The sequence below is a fragment of the Sphaerodactylus townsendi genome, linkage group LG03, assembly GCF_021028975.2.
Source record: "Sphaerodactylus townsendi isolate TG3544 linkage group LG03, MPM_Stown_v2.3, whole genome shotgun sequence".
Lineage (NCBI taxonomy): Eukaryota > Metazoa > Chordata > Lepidosauria > Squamata > Sphaerodactylidae > Sphaerodactylus > Sphaerodactylus townsendi.
The window spans coordinates 143,297,021-143,319,866 of NC_059427.1; the positions used below are offsets into that span (position 1 = coordinate 143,297,021).

The following is a 22,846-nucleotide window of genomic DNA, read 5'->3' on the forward strand; positions in this document are numbered from 1 at the left end:
GGGGGGGGGGGGTGGGGGGGGGGGGGGGTGGGGGGGGGGGGGGGTGGGGGGGGGGGGGGGTGGGGGGGGGGGGGGGTGGGGGGGGGGGGGGGTGGGGGGGGGGGGGGGTGGGGGGGGGGGGGGGTGGGGGGGGGGGGGGGTGGGGGGGGGGGGGGGTGGGGGGGGGGGGGGGTGGGGGGGGGGGGGGGTGGGGGGGGGGGGGGGTGGGGGGGGGGGGGGGTGGGGGGGGGGGGGGGTGGGGGGGGGGGGGGGTGGGGGGGGGGGGGGGTGGGGGGGGGGGGGGGTGGGGGGGGGGGGGGGTGGGGGGGGGGGGGGGTGGGGGGGGGGGGGGGTGGGGGGGGGGGGGGGTGGGGGGGGGGGGGGGTGGGGGGGGGGGGGGGTGGGGGGGGGGGGGGGTGGGGGGGGGGGGGGGTGGGGGGGGGGGGGGGTGGGGGGGGGGGGGGGTGGGGGGGGGGGGGGGTGGGGGGGGGGGGGGGTGGGGGGGGGGGGGGGTGGGGGGGGGGGGGGGTGGGGGGGGGGGGGGGTGGGGGGGGGGGGGGGTGGGGGGGGGGGGGGGTGGGGGGGGGGGGGGGTGGGGGGGGGGGGGGGTGGGGGGGGGGGGGGGTGGGGGGGGGGGGGGGTGGGGGGGGGGGGGGGTGGGGGGGGGGGGGGGTGGGGGGGGGGGGGGGTGGGGGGGGGGGGGGGTGGGGGGGGGGGGGGGTGGGGGGGGGGGGGGGTGGGGGGGGGGGGGGGTGGGGGGGGGGGGGGGTGGGGGGGGGGGGGGGTGGGGGGGGGGGGGGGTGGGGGGGGGGGGGGGTGGGGGGGGGGGGGGGTGGGGGGGGGGGGGGGTGGGGGGGGGGGGGGGTGGGGGGGGGGGGGGGTGGGGGGGGGGGGGGGTGGGGGGGGGGGGGGGTGGGGGGGGGGGGGGGTGGGGGGGGGGGGGGGTGGGGGGGGGGGGGGGTGGGGGGGGGGGGGGGTGGGGGGGGGGGGGGGTGGGGGGGGGGGGGGGTGGGGGGGGGGGGGGGTGGGGGGGGGGGGGGGTGGGGGGGGGGGGGGGTGGGGGGGGGGGGGGGTGGGGGGGGGGGGGGGTGGGGGGGGGGGGGGGTGGGGGGGGGGGGGGGTGGGGGGGGGGGGGGGTGGGGGGGGGGGGGGGTGGGGGGGGGGGGGGGTGGGGGGGGGGGGGGGTGGGGGGGGGGGGGGGTGGGGGGGGGGGGGGGTGGGGGGGGGGGGGGGTGGGGGGGGGGGGGGGTGGGGGGGGGGGGGGGTGGGGGGGGGGGGGGGTGGGGGGGGGGGGGGGTGGGGGGGGGGGGGGGTGGGGGGGGGGGGGGGTGGGGGGGGGGGGGGGTGGGGGGGGGGGGGGGTGGGGGGGGGGGGGGGTGGGGGGGGGGGGGGGTGGGGGGGGGGGGGGGTGGGGGGGGGGGGGGGTGGGGGGGGGGGGGGGTGGGGGGGGGGGGGGGTGGGGGGGGGGGGGGGTGGGGGGGGGGGGGGGTGGGGGGGGGGGGGGGTGGGGGGGGGGGGGGGTGGGGGGGGGGGGGGGTGGGGGGGGGGGGGGGTGGGGGGGGGGGGGGGTGGGGGGGGGGGGGGGTGGGGGGGGGGGGGGGTGGGGGGGGGGGGGGGTGGGGGGGGGGGGGGGTGGGGGGGGGGGGGGGTGGGGGGGGGGGGGGGTGGGGGGGGGGGGGGGTGGGGGGGGGGGGGGGTGGGGGGGGGGGGGGGTGGGGGGGGGGGGGGGTGGGGGGGGGGGGGGGTGGGGGGGGGGGGGGGTGGGGGGGGGGGGGGGTGGGGGGGGGGGGGGGTGGGGGGGGGGGGGGGTGGGGGGGGGGGGGGGTGGGGGGGGGGGGGGGTGGGGGGGGGGGGGGGTGGGGGGGGGGGGGGGTGGGGGGGGGGGGGGGTGGGGGGGGGGGGGGGTGGGGGGGGGGGGGGGTGGGGGGGGGGGGGGGTGGGGGGGGGGGGGGGTGGGGGGGGGGGGGGGTGGGGGGGGGGGGGGGTGGGGGGGGGGGGGGGTGGGGGGGGGGGGGGGTGGGGGGGGGGGGGGGTGGGGGGGGGGGGGGGTGGGGGGGGGGGGGGGTGGGGGGGGGGGGGGGTGGGGGGGGGGGGGGGTGGGGGGGGGGGGGGGTGGGGGGGGGGGGGGGTGGGGGGGGGGGGGGGTGGGGGGGGGGGGGGGTGGGGGGGGGGGGGGGTGGGGGGGGGGGGGGGTGGGGGGGGGGGGGGGTGGGGGGGGGGGGGGGTGGGGGGGGGGGGGGGTGGGGGGGGGGGGGGGTGGGGGGGGGGGGGGGTGGGGGGGGGGGGGGGTGGGGGGGGGGGGGGGTGGGGGGGGGGGGGGGTGGGGGGGGGGGGGGGTGGGGGGGGGGGGGGGTGGGGGGGGGGGGGGGTGGGGGGGGGGGGGGGTGGGGGGGGGGGGGGGTGGGGGGGGGGGGGGGTGGGGGGGGGGGGGGGTGGGGGGGGGGGGGGGTGGGGGGGGGGGGGGGTGGGGGGGGGGGGGGGTGGGGGGGGGGGGGGGTGGGGGGGGGGGGGGGTGGGGGGGGGGGGGGGTGGGGGGGGGGGGGGGTGGGGGGGGGGGGGGGTGGGGGGGGGGGGGGGTGGGGGGGGGGGGGGGTGGGGGGGGGGGGGGGTGGGGGGGGGGGGGGGTGGGGGGGGGGGGGGGTGGGGGGGGGGGGGGGTGGGGGGGGGGGGGGGTGGGGGGGGGGGGGGGTGGGGGGGGGGGGGGGTGGGGGGGGGGGGGGGTGGGGGGGGGGGGGGGTGGGGGGGGGGGGGGGTGGGGGGGGGGGGGGGTGGGGGGGGGGGGGGGTGGGGGGGGGGGGGGGTGGGGGGGGGGGGGGGTGGGGGGGGGGGGGGGTGGGGGGGGGGGGGGGTGGGGGGGGGGGGGGGTGGGGGGGGGGGGGGGTGGGGGGGGGGGGGGGTGGGGGGGGGGGGGGGTGGGGGGGGGGGGGGGTGGGGGGGGGGGGGGGTGGGGGGGGGGGGGGGTGGGGGGGGGGGGGGGTGGGGGGGGGGGGGGGTGGGGGGGGGGGGGGGTGGGGGGGGGGGGGGGTGGGGGGGGGGGGGGGTGGGGGGGGGGGGGGGTGGGGGGGGGGGGGGGTGGGGGGGGGGGGGGGTGGGGGGGGGGGGGGGTGGGGGGGGGGGGGGGTGGGGGGGGGGGGGGGTGGGGGGGGGGGGGGGTGGGGGGGGGGGGGGGTGGGGGGGGGGGGGGGTGGGGGGGGGGGGGGGTGGGGGGGGGGGGGGGTGGGGGGGGGGGGGGGTGGGGGGGGGGGGGGGTGGGGGGGGGGGGGGGTGGGGGGGGGGGGGGGTGGGGGGGGGGGGGGGTGGGGGGGGGGGGGGGTGGGGGGGGGGGGGGGTGGGGGGGGGGGGGGGTGGGGGGGGGGGGGGGTGGGGGGGGGGGGGGGTGGGGGGGGGGGGGGGTGGGGGGGGGGGGGGGTGGGGGGGGGGGGGGGTGGGGGGGGGGGGGGGTGGGGGGGGGGGGGGGTGGGGGGGGGGGGGGGTGGGGGGGGGGGGGGGTGGGGGGGGGGGGGGGTGGGGGGGGGGGGGGGTGGGGGGGGGGGGGGGTGGGGGGGGGGGGGGGTGGGGGGGGGGGGGGGTGGGGGGGGGGGGGGGTGGGGGGGGGGGGGGGTGGGGGGGGGGGGGGGTGGGGGGGGGGGGGGGTGGGGGGGGGGGGGGGTGGGGGGGGGGGGGGGTGGGGGGGGGGGGGGGTGGGGGGGGGGGGGGGTGGGGGGGGGGGGGGGTGGGGGGGGGGGGGGGTGGGGGGGGGGGGGGGTGGGGGGGGGGGGGGGTGGGGGGGGGGGGGGGTGGGGGGGGGGGGGGGTGGGGGGGGGGGGGGGTGGGGGGGGGGGGGGGTGGGGGGGGGGGGGGGTGGGGGGGGGGGGGGGTGGGGGGGGGGGGGGGTGGGGGGGGGGGGGGGTGGGGGGGGGGGGGGGTGGGGGGGGGGGGGGGTGGGGGGGGGGGGGGGTGGGGGGGGGGGGGGGTGGGGGGGGGGGGGGGTGGGGGGGGGGGGGGGTGGGGGGGGGGGGGGGTGGGGGGGGGGGGGGGTGGGGGGGGGGGGGGGTGGGGGGGGGGGGGGGTGGGGGGGGGGGGGGGTGGGGGGGGGGGGGGGTGGGGGGGGGGGGGGGTGGGGGGGGGGGGGGGTGGGGGGGGGGGGGGGTGGGGGGGGGGGGGGGTGGGGGGGGGGGGGGGTGGGGGGGGGGGGGGGTGGGGGGGGGGGGGGGTGGGGGGGGGGGGGGGTGGGGGGGGGGGGGGGTGGGGGGGGGGGGGGGTGGGGGGGGGGGGGGGTGGGGGGGGGGGGGGGTGGGGGGGGGGGGGGGTGGGGGGGGGGGGGGGTGGGGGGGGGGGGGGGTGGGGGGGGGGGGGGGTGGGGGGGGGGGGGGGTGGGGGGGGGGGGGGGTGGGGGGGGGGGGGGGTGGGGGGGGGGGGGGGTGGGGGGGGGGGGGGGTGGGGGGGGGGGGGGGTGGGGGGGGGGGGGGGTGGGGGGGGGGGGGGGTGGGGGGGGGGGGGGGTGGGGGGGGGGGGGGGTGGGGGGGGGGGGGGGTGGGGGGGGGGGGGGGTGGGGGGGGGGGGGGGTGGGGGGGGGGGGGGGTGGGGGGGGGGGGGGGTGGGGGGGGGGGGGGGTGGGGGGGGGGGGGGGTGGGGGGGGGGGGGGGTGGGGGGGGGGGGGGGTGGGGGGGGGGGGGGGTGGGGGGGGGGGGGGGTGGGGGGGGGGGGGGGTGGGGGGGGGGGGGGGTGGGGGGGGGGGGGGGTGGGGGGGGGGGGGGGTGGGGGGGGGGGGGGGTGGGGGGGGGGGGGGGTGGGGGGGGGGGGGGGTGGGGGGGGGGGGGGGTGGGGGGGGGGGGGGGTGGGGGGGGGGGGGGGTGGGGGGGGGGGGGGGTGGGGGGGGGGGGGGGTGGGGGGGGGGGGGGGTGGGGGGGGGGGGGGGTGGGGGGGGGGGGGGGTGGGGGGGGGGGGGGGTGGGGGGGGGGGGGGGTGGGGGGGGGGGGGGGTGGGGGGGGGGGGGGGTGGGGGGGGGGGGGGGTGGGGGGGGGGGGGGGTGGGGGGGGGGGGGGGTGGGGGGGGGGGGGGGTGGGGGGGGGGGGGGGTGGGGGGGGGGGGGGGTGGGGGGGGGGGGGGGTGGGGGGGGGGGGGGGTGGGGGGGGGGGGGGGTGGGGGGGGGGGGGGGTGGGGGGGGGGGGGGGTGGGGGGGGGGGGGGGTGGGGGGGGGGGGGGGTGGGGGGGGGGGGGGGTGGGGGGGGGGGGGGGTGGGGGGGGGGGGGGGTGGGGGGGGGGGGGGGTGGGGGGGGGGGGGGGTGGGGGGGGGGGGGGGTGGGGGGGGGGGGGGGTGGGGGGGGGGGGGGGTGGGGGGGGGGGGGGGTGGGGGGGGGGGGGGGTGGGGGGGGGGGGGGGTGGGGGGGGGGGGGGGTGGGGGGGGGGGGGGGTGGGGGGGGGGGGGGGTGGGGGGGGGGGGGGGTGGGGGGGGGGGGGGGTGGGGGGGGGGGGGGGTGGGGGGGGGGGGGGGTGGGGGGGGGGGGGGGTGGGGGGGGGGGGGGGTGGGGGGGGGGGGGGGTGGGGGGGGGGGGGGGTGGGGGGGGGGGGGGGTGGGGGGGGGGGGGGGTGGGGGGGGGGGGGGGTGGGGGGGGGGGGGGGTGGGGGGGGGGGGGGGTGGGGGGGGGGGGGGGTGGGGGGGGGGGGGGGTGGGGGGGGGGGGGGGTGGGGGGGGGGGGGGGTGGGGGGGGGGGGGGGTGGGGGGGGGGGGGGGTGGGGGGGGGGGGGGGTGGGGGGGGGGGGGGGTGGGGGGGGGGGGGGGTGGGGGGGGGGGGGGGTGGGGGGGGGGGGGGGTGGGGGGGGGGGGGGGTGGGGGGGGGGGGGGGTGGGGGGGGGGGGGGGTGGGGGGGGGGGGGGGTGGGGGGGGGGGGGGGTGGGGGGGGGGGGGGGTGGGGGGGGGGGGGGGTGGGGGGGGGGGGGGGTGGGGGGGGGGGGGGGTGGGGGGGGGGGGGGGTGGGGGGGGGGGGGGGTGGGGGGGGGGGGGGGTGGGGGGGGGGGGGGGTGGGGGGGGGGGGGGGTGGGGGGGGGGGGGGGTGGGGGGGGGGGGGGGTGGGGGGGGGGGGGGGTGGGGGGGGGGGGGGGTGGGGGGGGGGGGGGGTGGGGGGGGGGGGGGGTGGGGGGGGGGGGGGGTGGGGGGGGGGGGGGGTGGGGGGGGGGGGGGGTGGGGGGGGGGGGGGGTGGGGGGGGGGGGGGGTGGGGGGGGGGGGGGGTGGGGGGGGGGGGGGGTGGGGGGGGGGGGGGGTGGGGGGGGGGGGGGGTGGGGGGGGGGGGGGGTGGGGGGGGGGGGGGGTGGGGGGGGGGGGGGGTGGGGGGGGGGGGGGGTGGGGGGGGGGGGGGGTGGGGGGGGGGGGGGGTGGGGGGGGGGGGGGGTGGGGGGGGGGGGGGGTGGGGGGGGGGGGGGGTGGGGGGGGGGGGGGGTGGGGGGGGGGGGGGGTGGGGGGGGGGGGGGGTGGGGGGGGGGGGGGGTGGGGGGGGGGGGGGGTGGGGGGGGGGGGGGGTGGGGGGGGGGGGGGGTGGGGGGGGGGGGGGGTGGGGGGGGGGGGGGGTGGGGGGGGGGGGGGGTGGGGGGGGGGGGGGGTGGGGGGGGGGGGGGGTGGGGGGGGGGGGGGGTGGGGGGGGGGGGGGGTGGGGGGGGGGGGGGGTGGGGGGGGGGGGGGGTGGGGGGGGGGGGGGGTGGGGGGGGGGGGGGGTGGGGGGGGGGGGGGGTGGGGGGGGGGGGGGGTGGGGGGGGGGGGGGGTGGGGGGGGGGGGGGGTGGGGGGGGGGGGGGGTGGGGGGGGGGGGGGGTGGGGGGGGGGGGGGGTGGGGGGGGGGGGGGGTGGGGGGGGGGGGGGGTGGGGGGGGGGGGGGGTGGGGGGGGGGGGGGGTGGGGGGGGGGGGGGGTGGGGGGGGGGGGGGGTGGGGGGGGGGGGGGGTGGGGGGGGGGGGGGGTGGGGGGGGGGGGGGGTGGGGGGGGGGGGGGGTGGGGGGGGGGGGGGGTGGGGGGGGGGGGGGGTGGGGGGGGGGGGGGGTGGGGGGGGGGGGGGGTGGGGGGGGGGGGGGGTGGGGGGGGGGGGGGGTGGGGGGGGGGGGGGGTGGGGGGGGGGGGGGGTGGGGGGGGGGGGGGGTGGGGGGGGGGGGGGGTGGGGGGGGGGGGGGGTGGGGGGGGGGGGGGGTGGGGGGGGGGGGGGGTGGGGGGGGGGGGGGGTGGGGGGGGGGGGGGGTGGGGGGGGGGGGGGGTGGGGGGGGGGGGGGGTGGGGGGGGGGGGGGGTGGGGGGGGGGGGGGGTGGGGGGGGGGGGGGGTGGGGGGGGGGGGGGGTGGGGGGGGGGGGGGGTGGGGGGGGGGGGGGGTGGGGGGGGGGGGGGGTGGGGGGGGGGGGGGGTGGGGGGGGGGGGGGGTGGGGGGGGGGGGGGGTGGGGGGGGGGGGGGGTGGGGGGGGGGGGGGGTGGGGGGGGGGGGGGGTGGGGGGGGGGGGGGGTGGGGGGGGGGGGGGGTGGGGGGGGGGGGGGGTGGGGGGGGGGGGGGGTGGGGGGGGGGGGGGGTGGGGGGGGGGGGGGGTGGGGGGGGGGGGGGGTGGGGGGGGGGGGGGGTGGGGGGGGGGGGGGGTGGGGGGGGGGGGGGGTGGGGGGGGGGGGGGGTGGGGGGGGGGGGGGGTGGGGGGGGGGGGGGGTGGGGGGGGGGGGGGGTGGGGGGGGGGGGGGGTGGGGGGGGGGGGGGGTGGGGGGGGGGGGGGGTGGGGGGGGGGGGGGGTGGGGGGGGGGGGGGGTGGGGGGGGGGGGGGGTGGGGGGGGGGGGGGGTGGGGGGGGGGGGGGGTGGGGGGGGGGGGGGGTGGGGGGGGGGGGGGGTGGGGGGGGGGGGGGGTGGGGGGGGGGGGGGGTGGGGGGGGGGGGGGGTGGGGGGGGGGGGGGGTGGGGGGGGGGGGGGGTGGGGGGGGGGGGGGGTGGGGGGGGGGGGGGGTGGGGGGGGGGGGGGGTGGGGGGGGGGGGGGGTGGGGGGGGGGGGGGGTGGGGGGGGGGGGGGGTGGGGGGGGGGGGGGGTGGGGGGGGGGGGGGGTGGGGGGGGGGGGGGGTGGGGGGGGGGGGGGGTGGGGGGGGGGGGGGGTGGGGGGGGGGGGGGGTGGGGGGGGGGGGGGGTGGGGGGGGGGGGGGGTGGGGGGGGGGGGGGGTGGGGGGGGGGGGGGGTGGGGGGGGGGGGGGGTGGGGGGGGGGGGGGGTGGGGGGGGGGGGGGGTGGGGGGGGGGGGGGGTGGGGGGGGGGGGGGGTGGGGGGGGGGGGGGGTGGGGGGGGGGGGGGGTGGGGGGGGGGGGGGGTGGGGGGGGGGGGGGGTGGGGGGGGGGGGGGGTGGGGGGGGGGGGGGGTGGGGGGGGGGGGGGGTGGGGGGGGGGGGGGGTGGGGGGGGGGGGGGGTGGGGGGGGGGGGGGGTGGGGGGGGGGGGGGGTGGGGGGGGGGGGGGGTGGGGGGGGGGGGGGGTGGGGGGGGGGGGGGGTGGGGGGGGGGGGGGGTGGGGGGGGGGGGGGGTGGGGGGGGGGGGGGGTGGGGGGGGGGGGGGGTGGGGGGGGGGGGGGGTGGGGGGGGGGGGGGGTGGGGGGGGGGGGGGGTGGGGGGGGGGGGGGGTGGGGGGGGGGGGGGGTGGGGGGGGGGGGGGGTGGGGGGGGGGGGGGGTGGGGGGGGGGGGGGGTGGGGGGGGGGGGGGGTGGGGGGGGGGGGGGGTGGGGGGGGGGGGGGGTGGGGGGGGGGGGGGGTGGGGGGGGGGGGGGGTGGGGGGGGGGGGGGGTGGGGGGGGGGGGGGGTGGGGGGGGGGGGGGGTGGGGGGGGGGGGGGGTGGGGGGGGGGGGGGGTGGGGGGGGGGGGGGGTGGGGGGGGGGGGGGGTGGGGGGGGGGGGGGGTGGGGGGGGGGGGGGGTGGGGGGGGGGGGGGGTGGGGGGGGGGGGGGGTGGGGGGGGGGGGGGGTGGGGGGGGGGGGGGGTGGGGGGGGGGGGGGGTGGGGGGGGGGGGGGGTGGGGGGGGGGGGGGGTGGGGGGGGGGGGGGGTGGGGGGGGGGGGGGGTGGGGGGGGGGGGGGGTGGGGGGGGGGGGGGGTGGGGGGGGGGGGGGGTGGGGGGGGGGGGGGGTGGGGGGGGGGGGGGGTGGGGGGGGGGGGGGGTGGGGGGGGGGGGGGGTGGGGGGGGGGGGGGGTGGGGGGGGGGGGGGGTGGGGGGGGGGGGGGGTGGGGGGGGGGGGGGGTGGGGGGGGGGGGGGGTGGGGGGGGGGGGGGGTGGGGGGGGGGGGGGGTGGGGGGGGGGGGGGGTGGGGGGGGGGGGGGGTGGGGGGGGGGGGGGGTGGGGGGGGGGGGGGGTGGGGGGGGGGGGGGGTGGGGGGGGGGGGGGGTGGGGGGGGGGGGGGGTGGGGGGGGGGGGGGGTGGGGGGGGGGGGGGGTGGGGGGGGGGGGGGGTGGGGGGGGGGGGGGGTGGGGGGGGGGGGGGGTGGGGGGGGGGGGGGGTGGGGGGGGGGGGGGGTGGGGGGGGGGGGGGGTGGGGGGGGGGGGGGGTGGGGGGGGGGGGGGGTGGGGGGGGGGGGGGGTGGGGGGGGGGGGGGGTGGGGGGGGGGGGGGGTGGGGGGGGGGGGGGGTGGGGGGGGGGGGGGGTGGGGGGGGGGGGGGGTGGGGGGGGGGGGGGGTGGGGGGGGGGGGGGGTGGGGGGGGGGGGGGGTGGGGGGGGGGGGGGGTGGGGGGGGGGGGGGGTGGGGGGGGGGGGGGGTGGGGGGGGGGGGGGGTGGGGGGGGGGGGGGGTGGGGGGGGGGGGGGGTGGGGGGGGGGGGGGGTGGGGGGGGGGGGGGGTGGGGGGGGGGGGGGGTGGGGGGGGGGGGGGGTGGGGGGGGGGGGGGGTGGGGGGGGGGGGGGGTGGGGGGGGGGGGGGGTGGGGGGGGGGGGGGGTGGGGGGGGGGGGGGGTGGGGGGGGGGGGGGGTGGGGGGGGGGGGGGGTGGGGGGGGGGGGGGGTGGGGGGGGGGGGGGGTGGGGGGGGGGGGGGGTGGGGGGGGGGGGGGGTGGGGGGGGGGGGGGGTGGGGGGGGGGGGGGGTGGGGGGGGGGGGGGGTGGGGGGGGGGGGGGGTGGGGGGGGGGGGGGGTGGGGGGGGGGGGGGGTGGGGGGGGGGGGGGGTGGGGGGGGGGGGGGGTGGGGGGGGGGGGGGGTGGGGGGGGGGGGGGGTGGGGGGGGGGGGGGGTGGGGGGGGGGGGGGGTGGGGGGGGGGGGGGGTGGGGGGGGGGGGGGGTGGGGGGGGGGGGGGGTGGGGGGGGGGGGGGGTGGGGGGGGGGGGGGGTGGGGGGGGGGGGGGGTGGGGGGGGGGGGGGGTGGGGGGGGGGGGGGGTGGGGGGGGGGGGGGGTGGGGGGGGGGGGGGGTGGGGGGGGGGGGGGGTGGGGGGGGGGGGGGGTGGGGGGGGGGGGGGGTGGGGGGGGGGGGGGGTGGGGGGGGGGGGGGGTGGGGGGGGGGGGGGGTGGGGGGGGGGGGGGGTGGGGGGGGGGGGGGGTGGGGGGGGGGGGGGGTGGGGGGGGGGGGGGGTGGGGGGGGGGGGGGGTGGGGGGGGGGGGGGGTGGGGGGGGGGGGGGGTGGGGGGGGGGGGGGGTGGGGGGGGGGGGGGGTGGGGGGGGGGGGGGGTGGGGGGGGGGGGGGGTGGGGGGGGGGGGGGGTGGGGGGGGGGGGGGGTGGGGGGGGGGGGGGGTGGGGGGGGGGGGGGGTGGGGGGGGGGGGGGGTGGGGGGGGGGGGGGGTGGGGGGGGGGGGGGGTGGGGGGGGGGGGGGGTGGGGGGGGGGGGGGGTGGGGGGGGGGGGGGGTGGGGGGGGGGGGGGGTGGGGGGGGGGGGGGGTGGGGGGGGGGGGGGGTGGGGGGGGGGGGGGGTGGGGGGGGGGGGGGGTGGGGGGGGGGGGGGGTGGGGGGGGGGGGGGGTGGGGGGGGGGGGGGGTGGGGGGGGGGGGGGGTGGGGGGGGGGGGGGGTGGGGGGGGGGGGGGGTGGGGGGGGGGGGGGGTGGGGGGGGGGGGGGGTGGGGGGGGGGGGGGGTGGGGGGGGGGGGGGGTGGGGGGGGGGGGGGGTGGGGGGGGGGGGGGGTGGGGGGGGGGGGGGGTGGGGGGGGGGGGGGGTGGGGGGGGGGGGGGGTGGGGGGGGGGGGGGGTGGGGGGGGGGGGGGGTGGGGGGGGGGGGGGGTGGGGGGGGGGGGGGGTGGGGGGGGGGGGGGGTGGGGGGGGGGGGGGGTGGGGGGGGGGGGGGGTGGGGGGGGGGGGGGGTGGGGGGGGGGGGGGGTGGGGGGGGGGGGGGGTGGGGGGGGGGGGGGGTGGGGGGGGGGGGGGGTGGGGGGGGGGGGGGGTGGGGGGGGGGGGGGGTGGGGGGGGGGGGGGGTGGGGGGGGGGGGGGGTGGGGGGGGGGGGGGGTGGGGGGGGGGGGGGGTGGGGGGGGGGGGGGGTGGGGGGGGGGGGGGGTGGGGGGGGGGGGGGGTGGGGGGGGGGGGGGGTGGGGGGGGGGGGGGGTGGGGGGGGGGGGGGGTGGGGGGGGGGGGGGGTGGGGGGGGGGGGGGGTGGGGGGGGGGGGGGGTGGGGGGGGGGGGGGGTGGGGGGGGGGGGGGGTGGGGGGGGGGGGGGGTGGGGGGGGGGGGGGGTGGGGGGGGGGGGGGGTGGGGGGGGGGGGGGGTGGGGGGGGGGGGGGGTGGGGGGGGGGGGGGGTGGGGGGGGGGGGGGGTGGGGGGGGGGGGGGGTGGGGGGGGGGGGGGGTGGGGGGGGGGGGGGGTGGGGGGGGGGGGGGGTGGGGGGGGGGGGGGGTGGGGGGGGGGGGGGGTGGGGGGGGGGGGGGGTGGGGGGGGGGGGGGGTGGGGGGGGGGGGGGGTGGGGGGGGGGGGGGGTGGGGGGGGGGGGGGGTGGGGGGGGGGGGGGGTGGGGGGGGGGGGGGGTGGGGGGGGGGGGGGGTGGGGGGGGGGGGGGGTGGGGGGGGGGGGGGGTGGGGGGGGGGGGGGGTGGGGGGGGGGGGGGGTGGGGGGGGGGGGGGGTGGGGGGGGGGGGGGGTGGGGGGGGGGGGGGGTGGGGGGGGGGGGGGGTGGGGGGGGGGGGGGGTGGGGGGGGGGGGGGGTGGGGGGGGGGGGGGGTGGGGGGGGGGGGGGGTGGGGGGGGGGGGGGGTGGGGGGGGGGGGGGGTGGGGGGGGGGGGGGGTGGGGGGGGGGGGGGGTGGGGGGGGGGGGGGGTGGGGGGGGGGGGGGGTGGGGGGGGGGGGGGGTGGGGGGGGGGGGGGGTGGGGGGGGGGGGGGGTGGGGGGGGGGGGGGGTGGGGGGGGGGGGGGGTGGGGGGGGGGGGGGGTGGGGGGGGGGGGGGGTGGGGGGGGGGGGGGGTGGGGGGGGGGGGGGGTGGGGGGGGGGGGGGGTGGGGGGGGGGGGGGGTGGGGGGGGGGGGGGGTGGGGGGGGGGGGGGGTGGGGGGGGGGGGGGGTGGGGGGGGGGGGGGGTGGGGGGGGGGGGGGGTGGGGGGGGGGGGGGGTGGGGGGGGGGGGGGGTGGGGGGGGGGGGGGGTGGGGGGGGGGGGGGGTGGGGGGGGGGGGGGGTGGGGGGGGGGGGGGGTGGGGGGGGGGGGGGGTGGGGGGGGGGGGGGGTGGGGGGGGGGGGGGGTGGGGGGGGGGGGGGGTGGGGGGGGGGGGGGGTGGGGGGGGGGGGGGGTGGGGGGGGGGGGGGGTGGGGGGGGGGGGGGGTGGGGGGGGGGGGGGGTGGGGGGGGGGGGGGGTGGGGGGGGGGGGGGGTGGGGGGGGGGGGGGGTGGGGGGGGGGGGGGGTGGGGGGGGGGGGGGGTGGGGGGGGGGGGGGGTGGGGGGGGGGGGGGGTGGGGGGGGGGGGGGGTGGGGGGGGGGGGGGGTGGGGGGGGGGGGGGGTGGGGGGGGGGGGGGGTGGGGGGGGGGGGGGGTGGGGGGGGGGGGGGGTGGGGGGGGGGGGGGGTGGGGGGGGGGGGGGGTGGGGGGGGGGGGGGGTGGGGGGGGGGGGGGGTGGGGGGGGGGGGGGGTGGGGGGGGGGGGGGGTGGGGGGGGGGGGGGGTGGGGGGGGGGGGGGGTGGGGGGGGGGGGGGGTGGGGGGGGGGGGGGGTGGGGGGGGGGGGGGGTGGGGGGGGGGGGGGGTGGGGGGGGGGGGGGGTGGGGGGGGGGGGGGGTGGGGGGGGGGGGGGGTGGGGGGGGGGGGGGGTGGGGGGGGGGGGGGGTGGGGGGGGGGGGGGGTGGGGGGGGGGGGGGGTGGGGGGGGGGGGGGGTGGGGGGGGGGGGGGGTGGGGGGGGGGGGGGGTGGGGGGGGGGGGGGGTGGGGGGGGGGGGGGGTGGGGGGGGGGGGGGGTGGGGGGGGGGGGGGGTGGGGGGGGGGGGGGGTGGGGGGGGGGGGGGGTGGGGGGGGGGGGGGGTGGGGGGGGGGGGGGGTGGGGGGGGGGGGGGGTGGGGGGGGGGGGGGGTGGGGGGGGGGGGGGGTGGGGGGGGGGGGGGGTGGGGGGGGGGGGGGGTGGGGGGGGGGGGGGGTGGGGGGGGGGGGGGGTGGGGGGGGGGGGGGGTGGGGGGGGGGGGGGGTGGGGGGGGGGGGGGGTGGGGGGGGGGGGGGGTGGGGGGGGGGGGGGGTGGGGGGGGGGGGGGGTGGGGGGGGGGGGGGGTGGGGGGGGGGGGGGGTGGGGGGGGGGGGGGGTGGGGGGGGGGGGGGGTGGGGGGGGGGGGGGGTGGGGGGGGGGGGGGGTGGGGGGGGGGGGGGGTGGGGGGGGGGGGGGGTGGGGGGGGGGGGGGGTGGGGGGGGGGGGGGGTGGGGGGGGGGGGGGGTGGGGGGGGGGGGGGGTGGGGGGGGGGGGGGGTGGGGGGGGGGGGGGGTGGGGGGGGGGGGGGGTGGGGGGGGGGGGGGGTGGGGGGGGGGGGGGGTGGGGGGGGGGGGGGGTGGGGGGGGGGGGGGGTGGGGGGGGGGGGGGGTGGGGGGGGGGGGGGGTGGGGGGGGGGGGGGGTGGGGGGGGGGGGGGGTGGGGGGGGGGGGGGGTGGGGGGGGGGGGGGGTGGGGGGGGGGGGGGGTGGGGGGGGGGGGGGGTGGGGGGGGGGGGGGGTGGGGGGGGGGGGGGGTGGGGGGGGGGGGGGGTGGGGGGGGGGGGGGGTGGGGGGGGGGGGGGGTGGGGGGGGGGGGGGGTGGGGGGGGGGGGGGGTGGGGGGGGGGGGGGGTGGGGGGGGGGGGGGGTGGGGGGGGGGGGGGGTGGGGGGGGGGGGGGGTGGGGGGGGGGGGGGGTGGGGGGGGGGGGGGGTGGGGGGGGGGGGGGGTGGGGGGGGGGGGGGGTGGGGGGGGGGGGGGGTGGGGGGGGGGGGGGGTGGGGGGGGGGGGGGGTGGGGGGGGGGGGGGGTGGGGGGGGGGGGGGGTGGGGGGGGGGGGGGGTGGGGGGGGGGGGGGGTGGGGGGGGGGGGGGGTGGGGGGGGGGGGGGGTGGGGGGGGGGGGGGGTGGGGGGGGGGGGGGGTGGGGGGGGGGGGGGGTGGGGGGGGGGGGGGGTGGGGGGGGGGGGGGGTGGGGGGGGGGGGGGGTGGGGGGGGGGGGGGGTGGGGGGGGGGGGGGGTGGGGGGGGGGGGGGGTGGGGGGGGCCGGGTTTGATTCCCAGCTCTGCCGCCTGAGCTGTGGAGGCTTATCTGGGGAATTCAGATTAGCCTGTGCACTCCCACACACGCCAGCTGGGTGACCTTTGGCTAGTCACAGCTTCTCAGAGCTCTCTCAGCCCCACCCACCTCGCAGGGTGTTTGTTGTGAGGGGGGAAGGGCAAGGAGATTGTCAGCCCCTTTGAGTCTCCTGCGGGAGAGAAAGGGGGGATATAAATCCAAACTCTTCTTCTTCTTCTTACAGAGGTCCCATCAAGGGGCTTCCAAGGCAAAAGAGAAGTCAGGGTGCTTTGCGCTACCTTCCTCTACAGAGCCTTCCTTGATGGTCTCTCTTCCAGACACTAACCCTGCTCAGTTTCTGAGATCTGGCAAGATCAGGCTGCACCCCAACACTTTCCCTCCCATCCCGGCTAATAGCCACCCACAAACTTCTCCTCTGTGAAGCTGTATTTGTTTTCAAAGCTATACAGTCAGTGTTGTCATTTACTTTTTCTGTCCTTGTGAGAGGGGAAAAAAAGCAAAAATGCATGATGGGTAAGGCTGGTGCACACAGAAAACCACACAGGTAGATTTTAGATGAAGGCTGGCTGTTAGGAAACAATCCTTCAGAGAAAGAGGGACCGCCAAAAATAACAAGCAGATTATGGCACCCACACATGCAGAATGAAGAAGAGTTTGGATTTATATCCGCCCATGTGAACACGTTTTTCTGGTAATTTGGACCCAAAGGGGCTTACATCGTTGTCTTCCATTTTCTCCTCACAACAACTCTGTGAAGTAGGCTAGGCAGAGAGTGTGTGGTCGACCCAAAGTCAATGAACACATTTCCATGGCAGAGCAGGGGGGGTTCTTTTACAAATGATTTCTACATGTGACCAAGGTTTTCTTTGAATATTGGCAGAGGCAGCTTAAAATAGAGTATAAAGTATTTATTTATTTAATATTTATTTATTTATAATTCTACTTTTATACCGCCCTCCCCTGAAGGGCTCAGGGTGGTTCATAACAGTAATAGGACAATAAATATGTTAAGCATTAAAACAGTCTAAAAGCAGCATTCATTTACATATCAGTTAAAATAAAGATGGCATCCAGCTATTAAAACCCCTACAAATTTCCATTTAAATCTTCTTCTAAAGCTGTGTGATGTCAAATCGACTACAGAAGAAGAAGTTGGATTTATATCTCCCCTTTCTTTCCTGTAAGGAGACTCAAACTCCTGTACAAACTCCTTTTCCCTTCCCTCCCCCATAACAAACACCCTGTGAGGTGGGTGGGGCTGAGAGCGCTCCGAAGAGCTGTGACTCGCCCAAGGTCACCCAGCTGGCATGTGTGGGAGCGCACAGGCTAATCTGAATTCCCCCGATAAGCCTCCACAGCTCAGTTGGCAGAGCAGGGAATCAAACCTGGTTCCTCCAGCACTTTCAATCCACTTTGAAGCTGGATTTTACTGTGCTGAACAGCAACATCCACTTTCAAACAATTGTGAAAGTGGATTGAATGTGCATTATTCTGCATGTGAGGAAGAGGCCTATCCTCCCTCTGCAGGAACTTACAGTACACCAAATGTTAAGAAATGCTGAAAACACAACCACTCCCATTGCATCCAAAGCTGTGAGTATTCACAGTTGTGTAGCCAATGATGTTGTTAATGGTGGTTTGTGATTTCTCTGACCAGTTGATAGTGAAGGTTCGGTGGTGCAGGAGCTATGTAGTTGTTTTGAATGCCCTAAAGATGGTCGTCACAGTCTGTATAATTATTATTTACCCTATAGTGTAGTTCACATCTCGTATGAAGCACTGTATATGACGTGAAAATATGTCCTTACTTGAGATTGGACAGCTCTTTAATCAGTCCACGAACAACATCCGTTGCATCTTCTTCCCCGGCTGGATCACAAACCCTTGCTATCATCTCATCCCTATTTTTTTTTTCAAAACGAAAGAATAGAGCACAGCTCAAAACTGACATGTTTCGATATTTTTAAAAGAGGCCTTAAATCTACAGTTGTGTGTGTGCCCCGGGTCAACTGAAATGAAAACATGGCAGTGCAAAACAGTGGACCATGGTGCTTCAGAAGGCAGTGGAGTCTCCGGTACTTTCTGCACACCAAATTCTGGGTGGGTTACAGCCAGAATTAATGGCCCATTTCCCCTACGTGGCTTCGCAGATGGGAGCCAGAGAAGGGGTTTTGAGAATCGTGTAATGAGTGATTCTCTTGTTTTAATGCAGCTCCCTGCTGCATTAAAACGAAAGAATCTCACATAAAGCGATTCTAGAAAAACCTGGGTTGCGGGGGGAACGTGGAGTGGATCCACGTTAGGATCAGGATCCACACCAAGTTTATCCCAGTTTAATTGGCTCGTGTGAAAAGGGCCTCCTCCTCTGGGAAGTTTTTTAACAGCGGTTGGATGGCCATCTGTCAAGAGTGCTTTGATTGGGTGTTCCTGCATGGCAGGGGGCTGGACTGGATGGCCCTGGTGGTTTCCTCCAACTCTGTGATTCTACAAAACAGAAATCAGGTCATTTTGTTTTCAAAATGTTTTTGTAGGTACTAATGTAAAACCCTGACTGGCTCCTGATTGACAGTTGCTCCCTTAGCACACATGTGTCTGAGATGGATTATTAGCACCGCTCAGTAGACAGAATCTTGTAACAGTGCTGCTGAATTTGAAGTTCTGTGAAAACTTCCATCCCTTCCTCATGCCAAGTTAACTGTTTGCATGATAGTGAGGCCATTCAATTCTGCATGATATTACTAGTTATCATATTGATTCTCTGAGCTGGCTGGAGCAGATAGTCTTGGGTCATGCATATATATAAAAACACCGGATGAATTGTTCATGCAAATGGTCTGATCATAGGTATAAACATTAATTACACCACTGTAATCCTGTGCCAGAAATGCTTTGAACACTGGATCTATTACATTTTTATCTTGCCCTTCTCAAGAAGGTCAGGGCAGTACCTTCCCCCTTTTTATCTTTGGCTCATTCCGCACATGCAGAATAATGCACTTTCAAACTGCTTTCAGTGCTCTTTGAAGCTGTGCGGAACGGCAAAATCCACTTGCAAACAGTTGTGAAAGTGGTTTGAAAACACATTATTTTGTGTGTGCGGAAGGGGCCCTAAGAGAAGGTGGCAAGGATAACCAACAGGTTTCATGGCTGAGTTGGGATTTGAATCAATACTTATATACAGTGACTCGCATTCAGCACAAAATTCCAAGGATTATTGTTGGTGTAGCTAAGTCCCTTTCTCATAGTCAACAATTTCTGACCCCATTCTTTCGCCTTTGTGATTGGCAAAGGTGATGCTTTCTCTTTCTCTCCAAGTGTTCCTTAGATCCCTGCATTAGAATTCCCAATGAAGTACAGCACGGGCAAATAGGAAGCCTATGCGCATTCCTGCCACCTATGTGTACTCCTGCATCAAAGTCAGGAACCAACAGATACTCAGTTCTCCCATCTGTAGTCAGTAATGCCTACTAAGACAGGTGCAAACTGGAACTGATCTTGAATTGTTGAAGGCTTTCACGGCCGGATTCAACAGGTTATGGTGAGTTTTCCAGGCTGCGTGACCGTGGTCTGGTAGATCTTGTTCCTAATGTTTTGCCTGCATCTGTGGCTGACATCTTCAGAGGTGAATCACAGAGGGAAGTCTGTTATCCACTGGACACAATACTCCGCTCCTGCACTAGTGAAGAAAGATCATGCTGAGAAATCCACTCACCTGGCATTGTTTGGTGGGGCTACATTAGCAACAGATTTCGTTCCACTTGCAGCACATGAATCATCTGGAGAGAGAGACTGGAGAGAGAGAGATGAAGGACAGAGGTACAGGGAAGAGTTTCAGTATAGGAGTGGACCTCTTGTTGAGTAGATTGTAGCTGCACGGCAATAGGGAATTCCACACTGATGCAACGTCAAGCCAGAGCTAGCCGTAACGCAAGCACACAAGCCATAATTAGTAACGGGGATGGAGTAGGTCTTCTTCAAAACCCTCAACACTTCCAGCTTATGATAGTGCTCCCAACAGTGTAAAGTAACAGGAAAGCTGTGATTGTTCCAACGCACGTGGCAAGAATCACACCTTTTCAAGCCAAATATTTTCAGTGGAATTAGAAGGGTGTAAGCCTTCTTAGGATTGAGTTCTTAGATGGTAACAACCTCAGCTGTTTTGTGGGGTAGGAAGCTGGGGGAGGGGTTGTTTTTGACTTCCACTGAGTTTTGAGTTCAATGGCACTGTTTATATTTACACCAGTATTTTCTGTTATGCAGAGGGTCGGACATGGACCGAGATATGGATAGAAGAAGAAGAAGGAGGAGGAGGAGGAGGAGGAGGAGGAGGAGGAGGAGGAGTTTGGATTGATACCCCCTTCTCTCCCGTAAGGAGACTCAAGGTGGCTTACAAACTCGTTTTCCCTTCCTCTCCCCACAACAGACACCTTGTGAGGCAGATGGGGCTGGTAGAGTTCTGAGAGAACTGCGACTAGCTCAAGGTCACCCAGCAGGAATGTAGGAGTGCGGAAACACTTCAGAGGAGTGGGGAATCAAACCCAGTTCTCCAGGTTAGAATCCACCTGCTCTAACCACTACTCCACTCTGGATACTGACTAAGCCTTGTCCATTCCAGTGCCACCCATTTCAGGCCCCTATGTTGGTATGCCTGTAAAAACACCAGGTTTACACCAGTATAAATTTGGCAGGTCATTCTCCCGGCTTATCTCTAAATTTACACCAACATCTCCAAATTCTTTTGACATGAGATTTAAAGCGCAATCCAGAGGGAACGCCAAATCCCCCTCTGGAGTTGGTGCAGACTTGTGCCAATGAATTTGCTCTCCCTGGGGCACTTACCCAGAGGAGGGGCAAATTTGCTGCACCCTGGCTGCTGCGGAACCCTGGGATGCGTGGCTGCACTGCCCAGCTCTCCGTCGGAACTCCCACGCTGCCCCGAACTGCACCAGCCTGGCAGGGGTATTCACGAGGGAGGTGGAGCCAACCTCAGTCCACTAGCACTGCCTGTTTTGCCCCCTTATGCCCCATTTTCCATGGTGTATTTCCACTTTCCCCTGCGGGGGATTTTCAGGTAGTTTTTTCTTTTTTACTTTTTGTGCTTCCTGCACTGCAAGAAAGCTCTTTGGAGGGGGCAGGGCAAGGCTGGAGCAGCGGTGCCGTCCCTGCTCGCCAGCCCAGTCTGGATTGGGCAGCCCACTGCTGCCCTAACAGCTGCACTGCCCACTGCTGCACTGCTGCCCCGCGACCCCACCTCATGGACCGCCCACTTACCTTAGTTCTTTGTTTCAAGCTGAAAAGCAGCCTGTTCCATTCAGGCTGAAATGGGCCCTTGTGGGAACTACATTACTCAGGTGACCTTGAGAGCCCCAAGGTCTCCTGGGTAGTGTAGTTCCCACCTGGGCTTTTTTCAGCCTGAACCGAACAGGCCACTTTTCAGCCTGAAACTAAGCCTGAAACTAAGAACTAAGGTAAGTGGGGAGTCGCGGGGCAGGGCAGGAGTGGGGCCCATGGGGGGGGGCAGCAAAAAACACAGAGTCTGCCCCAGCTCCCCCCTGTATTTTTCTCTCCCATTTGAACAGGGCCACTTGGCACACTACCTGTATTGCTTAATAAACCCTGCTCAAAGGAGAGCCATAATGCTCGCCAGGTTTAATGTTATGCCTTCTGCCTTGTTACATGGCAGATTTAATAAGCAAGAAAAGGCTAAAAGATTGTGCCCATGTAACGATGGCTCAGTTGAATCTCTGGCCCACCAATTACTTCACTGTCTCTCAGATTCAAGGAAATCAGATCCAAGTATGTGAATCTCACTCCTTTACATTTACCCCATCTCCCCGATTTAATTAGATTACACTACTTGTTGGACAACCCTGACCCTTCTCTCTGTATGATAGTGGCAGACTTTCTCCTGGAAATTTCTAAATGCCAGTAGATTTCTTTCGTCCTAACATGTATGTCCTGTATTGTATATGCTTTTTAATCTGTTTTTATTATTGTTGTACTGCTGTCTATGCCAATAAAGGCTTGCTTCTATGTGAGTCTGCCCCAGGCACAGTTTGACCCAGCTACGCCTTTGGGATTATATGATCTTAGTAACTGGAGTCTCAGCGTTTTGCCTCGTTGCAGCCTCCGAACATCCTTCAAGGGTAGGCTGACCAGATGTCCCGCTTTTGGCGGGACCGTCCTGACTTTAAACAATTTGTCCCGTGTCTCACGGGTTCTTCAAATTGTCCCGATTTTTGCTGCCGCACTGCCTTCTGGGAGAGCAAGGAAATGCGGCAGCCTCCCGCGCGCCCGGCCGCAGGAGTGCACTGCCTTCTGGGGCTTGCCGTTTGCCGCCCTGTGACAGGGCAGGAAACGGCAAGCCCCAGAAGGCAGTGCGCATCTGCGGCTTTCTTGCGCGTTCTTGTAGCCTGTAACCCCCGTCCAGGATCACAAAGGTGACTATCTGGTCACCTTATTCAAGGGTATCCCCAGATACACTGCATTGCCACAGTCCTGTCTAGATGGAACAAATGAATTACCTTGTGCAGATGTTCAAGGTTGTTGCTTTCAAAGGGGCTGTGTAGTTGACTGTCAAGCATATATTCTAGATCCACAGAAAGGGGGTCTTCCAGAGGAGAGCCTGCTTGGGTCACGGCGTCAAGGTTGTTTTGGGCACTGATACTGGACCCAGAGCCTGTGGACAGGAAGGATCCCTGGGCTTTTGAACCAAGATTTTCTCTGCTAGAATCACTCTTCACTAATGCTCCTTCTAGCTGGGGAGTAACCTCTGCAGGGGACAGACATCCCTCCACACAGACAAGTTTGTTTTCCCCACCCATGACTGTTTTTCCTTCTTTCTCACCAACTTGGAAAAGGGAAGAGGGAGAGTTTTCTGTTCTTATTTCCACCTCGGGAATCTGGGTCAAATTCTGTTGGTCAGTATCTCCCTTGGACAAAGCTTTCCTTCCTTCATTGGCTCTCACGTCACACATATCAAATTTTGATTGTTTTGTAATTGGCCCTAACTTCTCGCATCTATTTTGACTCCCCTGTTTGGTCTGCAGAATCGGACCTTCTAGCGCTTCTGTGTTTTGATTACTTTGAAGATGGTCAAGAGATCCTGCAGAGGGTTCTCTTTCTTCGAGACTTTGGGCGTCTTTGCTATCTGATGTACATAGCAAAAAGGAAACTTTTTTTTTGCTTTTTGTCTTTTGTTTTTCGGAGATGTTTGCTGGGATATCGTTTGGATTCTGAGCTTCTTTTAGCTGGAAATCAATGGATCCTGGCACAACATCACCATTCTTTATGCTTACAGTCCTGTCCTGGTTTTGTATTTTTACATCTTGTGTTTCCTGACAATGAAGAATCCCTTGATCTCCAAGATCTTCCTTGTTTGACACCGATAAGTTCATCAACTCTGAGGGAGCTACAGTGCTCTGGAAAGCTTTCCCTGCTGTGTCACATGGTACATTGCTAACCACACATTCTGCTTCAGTGGACTCCAATGCATCCTGAAACAATAAAGATATCATAATAGCAGAACAGCGCCCCCACGTGATTAGATGGCTTGCGCCCGGAGATATGTGATTCCCCATGTCCCTCTGGCAGATATGCCCCTGATGTTCTCACCAGTTCCATCACAATGTTTTATAGATCACCAAGTTTTTGAATTTGTTCAAGCAGAACATCCACATTAAAAATTAAGATGCAAAACGGAAACTTAATCAACTGTGTTTTGGAAGTTCCTCGCCACGTGAATGGGACCTGGTACAGGACAGGACAATCTAGGCCAGTGATGGCGAACCTTTTTGAGACCGAGTGCCCAAATTGCAACCCAAACCCCACGTATTTATCGCAAAGTGCCAACGCAGCAATGTAACCTGAATGGTGAGGTTTTAGTTTAGAAAAAACCGGTTGGCTCCCTCTTCCTCCGCCCCACCCGCTCGAGCAGGGGCCAGCCTGCTCTAGCCTCCAGCAAGTCCCGCGCGCACCGCTCTGTGCCTCTCTAGCATCATTGCCTCCTCTGCGCCCCCCCCCCTCGGGCAGCAGCCACCCAGAGCACAGGCACCAGGCCTGCCAGCTGAGTCCTCCCTGCTCACCGCGGTGTGCGCACGTTGTGCTCAGTGGCCCAGGCCAACCGAGGTGTGTGTGTGGGGGGTGTGTGTGTGTGTGTGATTTTCCACCCCCCCCCCCACATGATGAACTCTGCAAGTGCGTGCCCACAGAGAGGGCTCCAAGTGCCACTTCTGGCACCCGTGCCATAGGTTCGCCATCACTGATCTAGGCTAATGTTAA

The 22,846-nt window shown here is 76.8% G+C and overlaps 1 protein-coding gene across 1 annotated transcript in view; it reads right to left on the reverse strand.

Moving 5' to 3' along the window:
* LOC125427888 overlaps positions 1–22,846 on the reverse strand; it is a 91,408-nt gene that overhangs the window by 59,732 nt on the left and 8,830 nt on the right. Inside the window, exons 6-8 of the mRNA XM_048487450.1 lie at positions 21,091–22,062; positions 18,279–18,355; positions 16,375–16,467 (exon numbers count right to left, since the gene is read on the reverse strand). Coding sequence (XP_048343407.1) covers positions 16,375–16,467; positions 18,279–18,355; positions 21,091–22,062 — 1,142 coding nt within the window. The remainder of the gene's footprint in view (positions 1–16,374; positions 16,468–18,278; positions 18,356–21,090; positions 22,063–22,846) is intronic.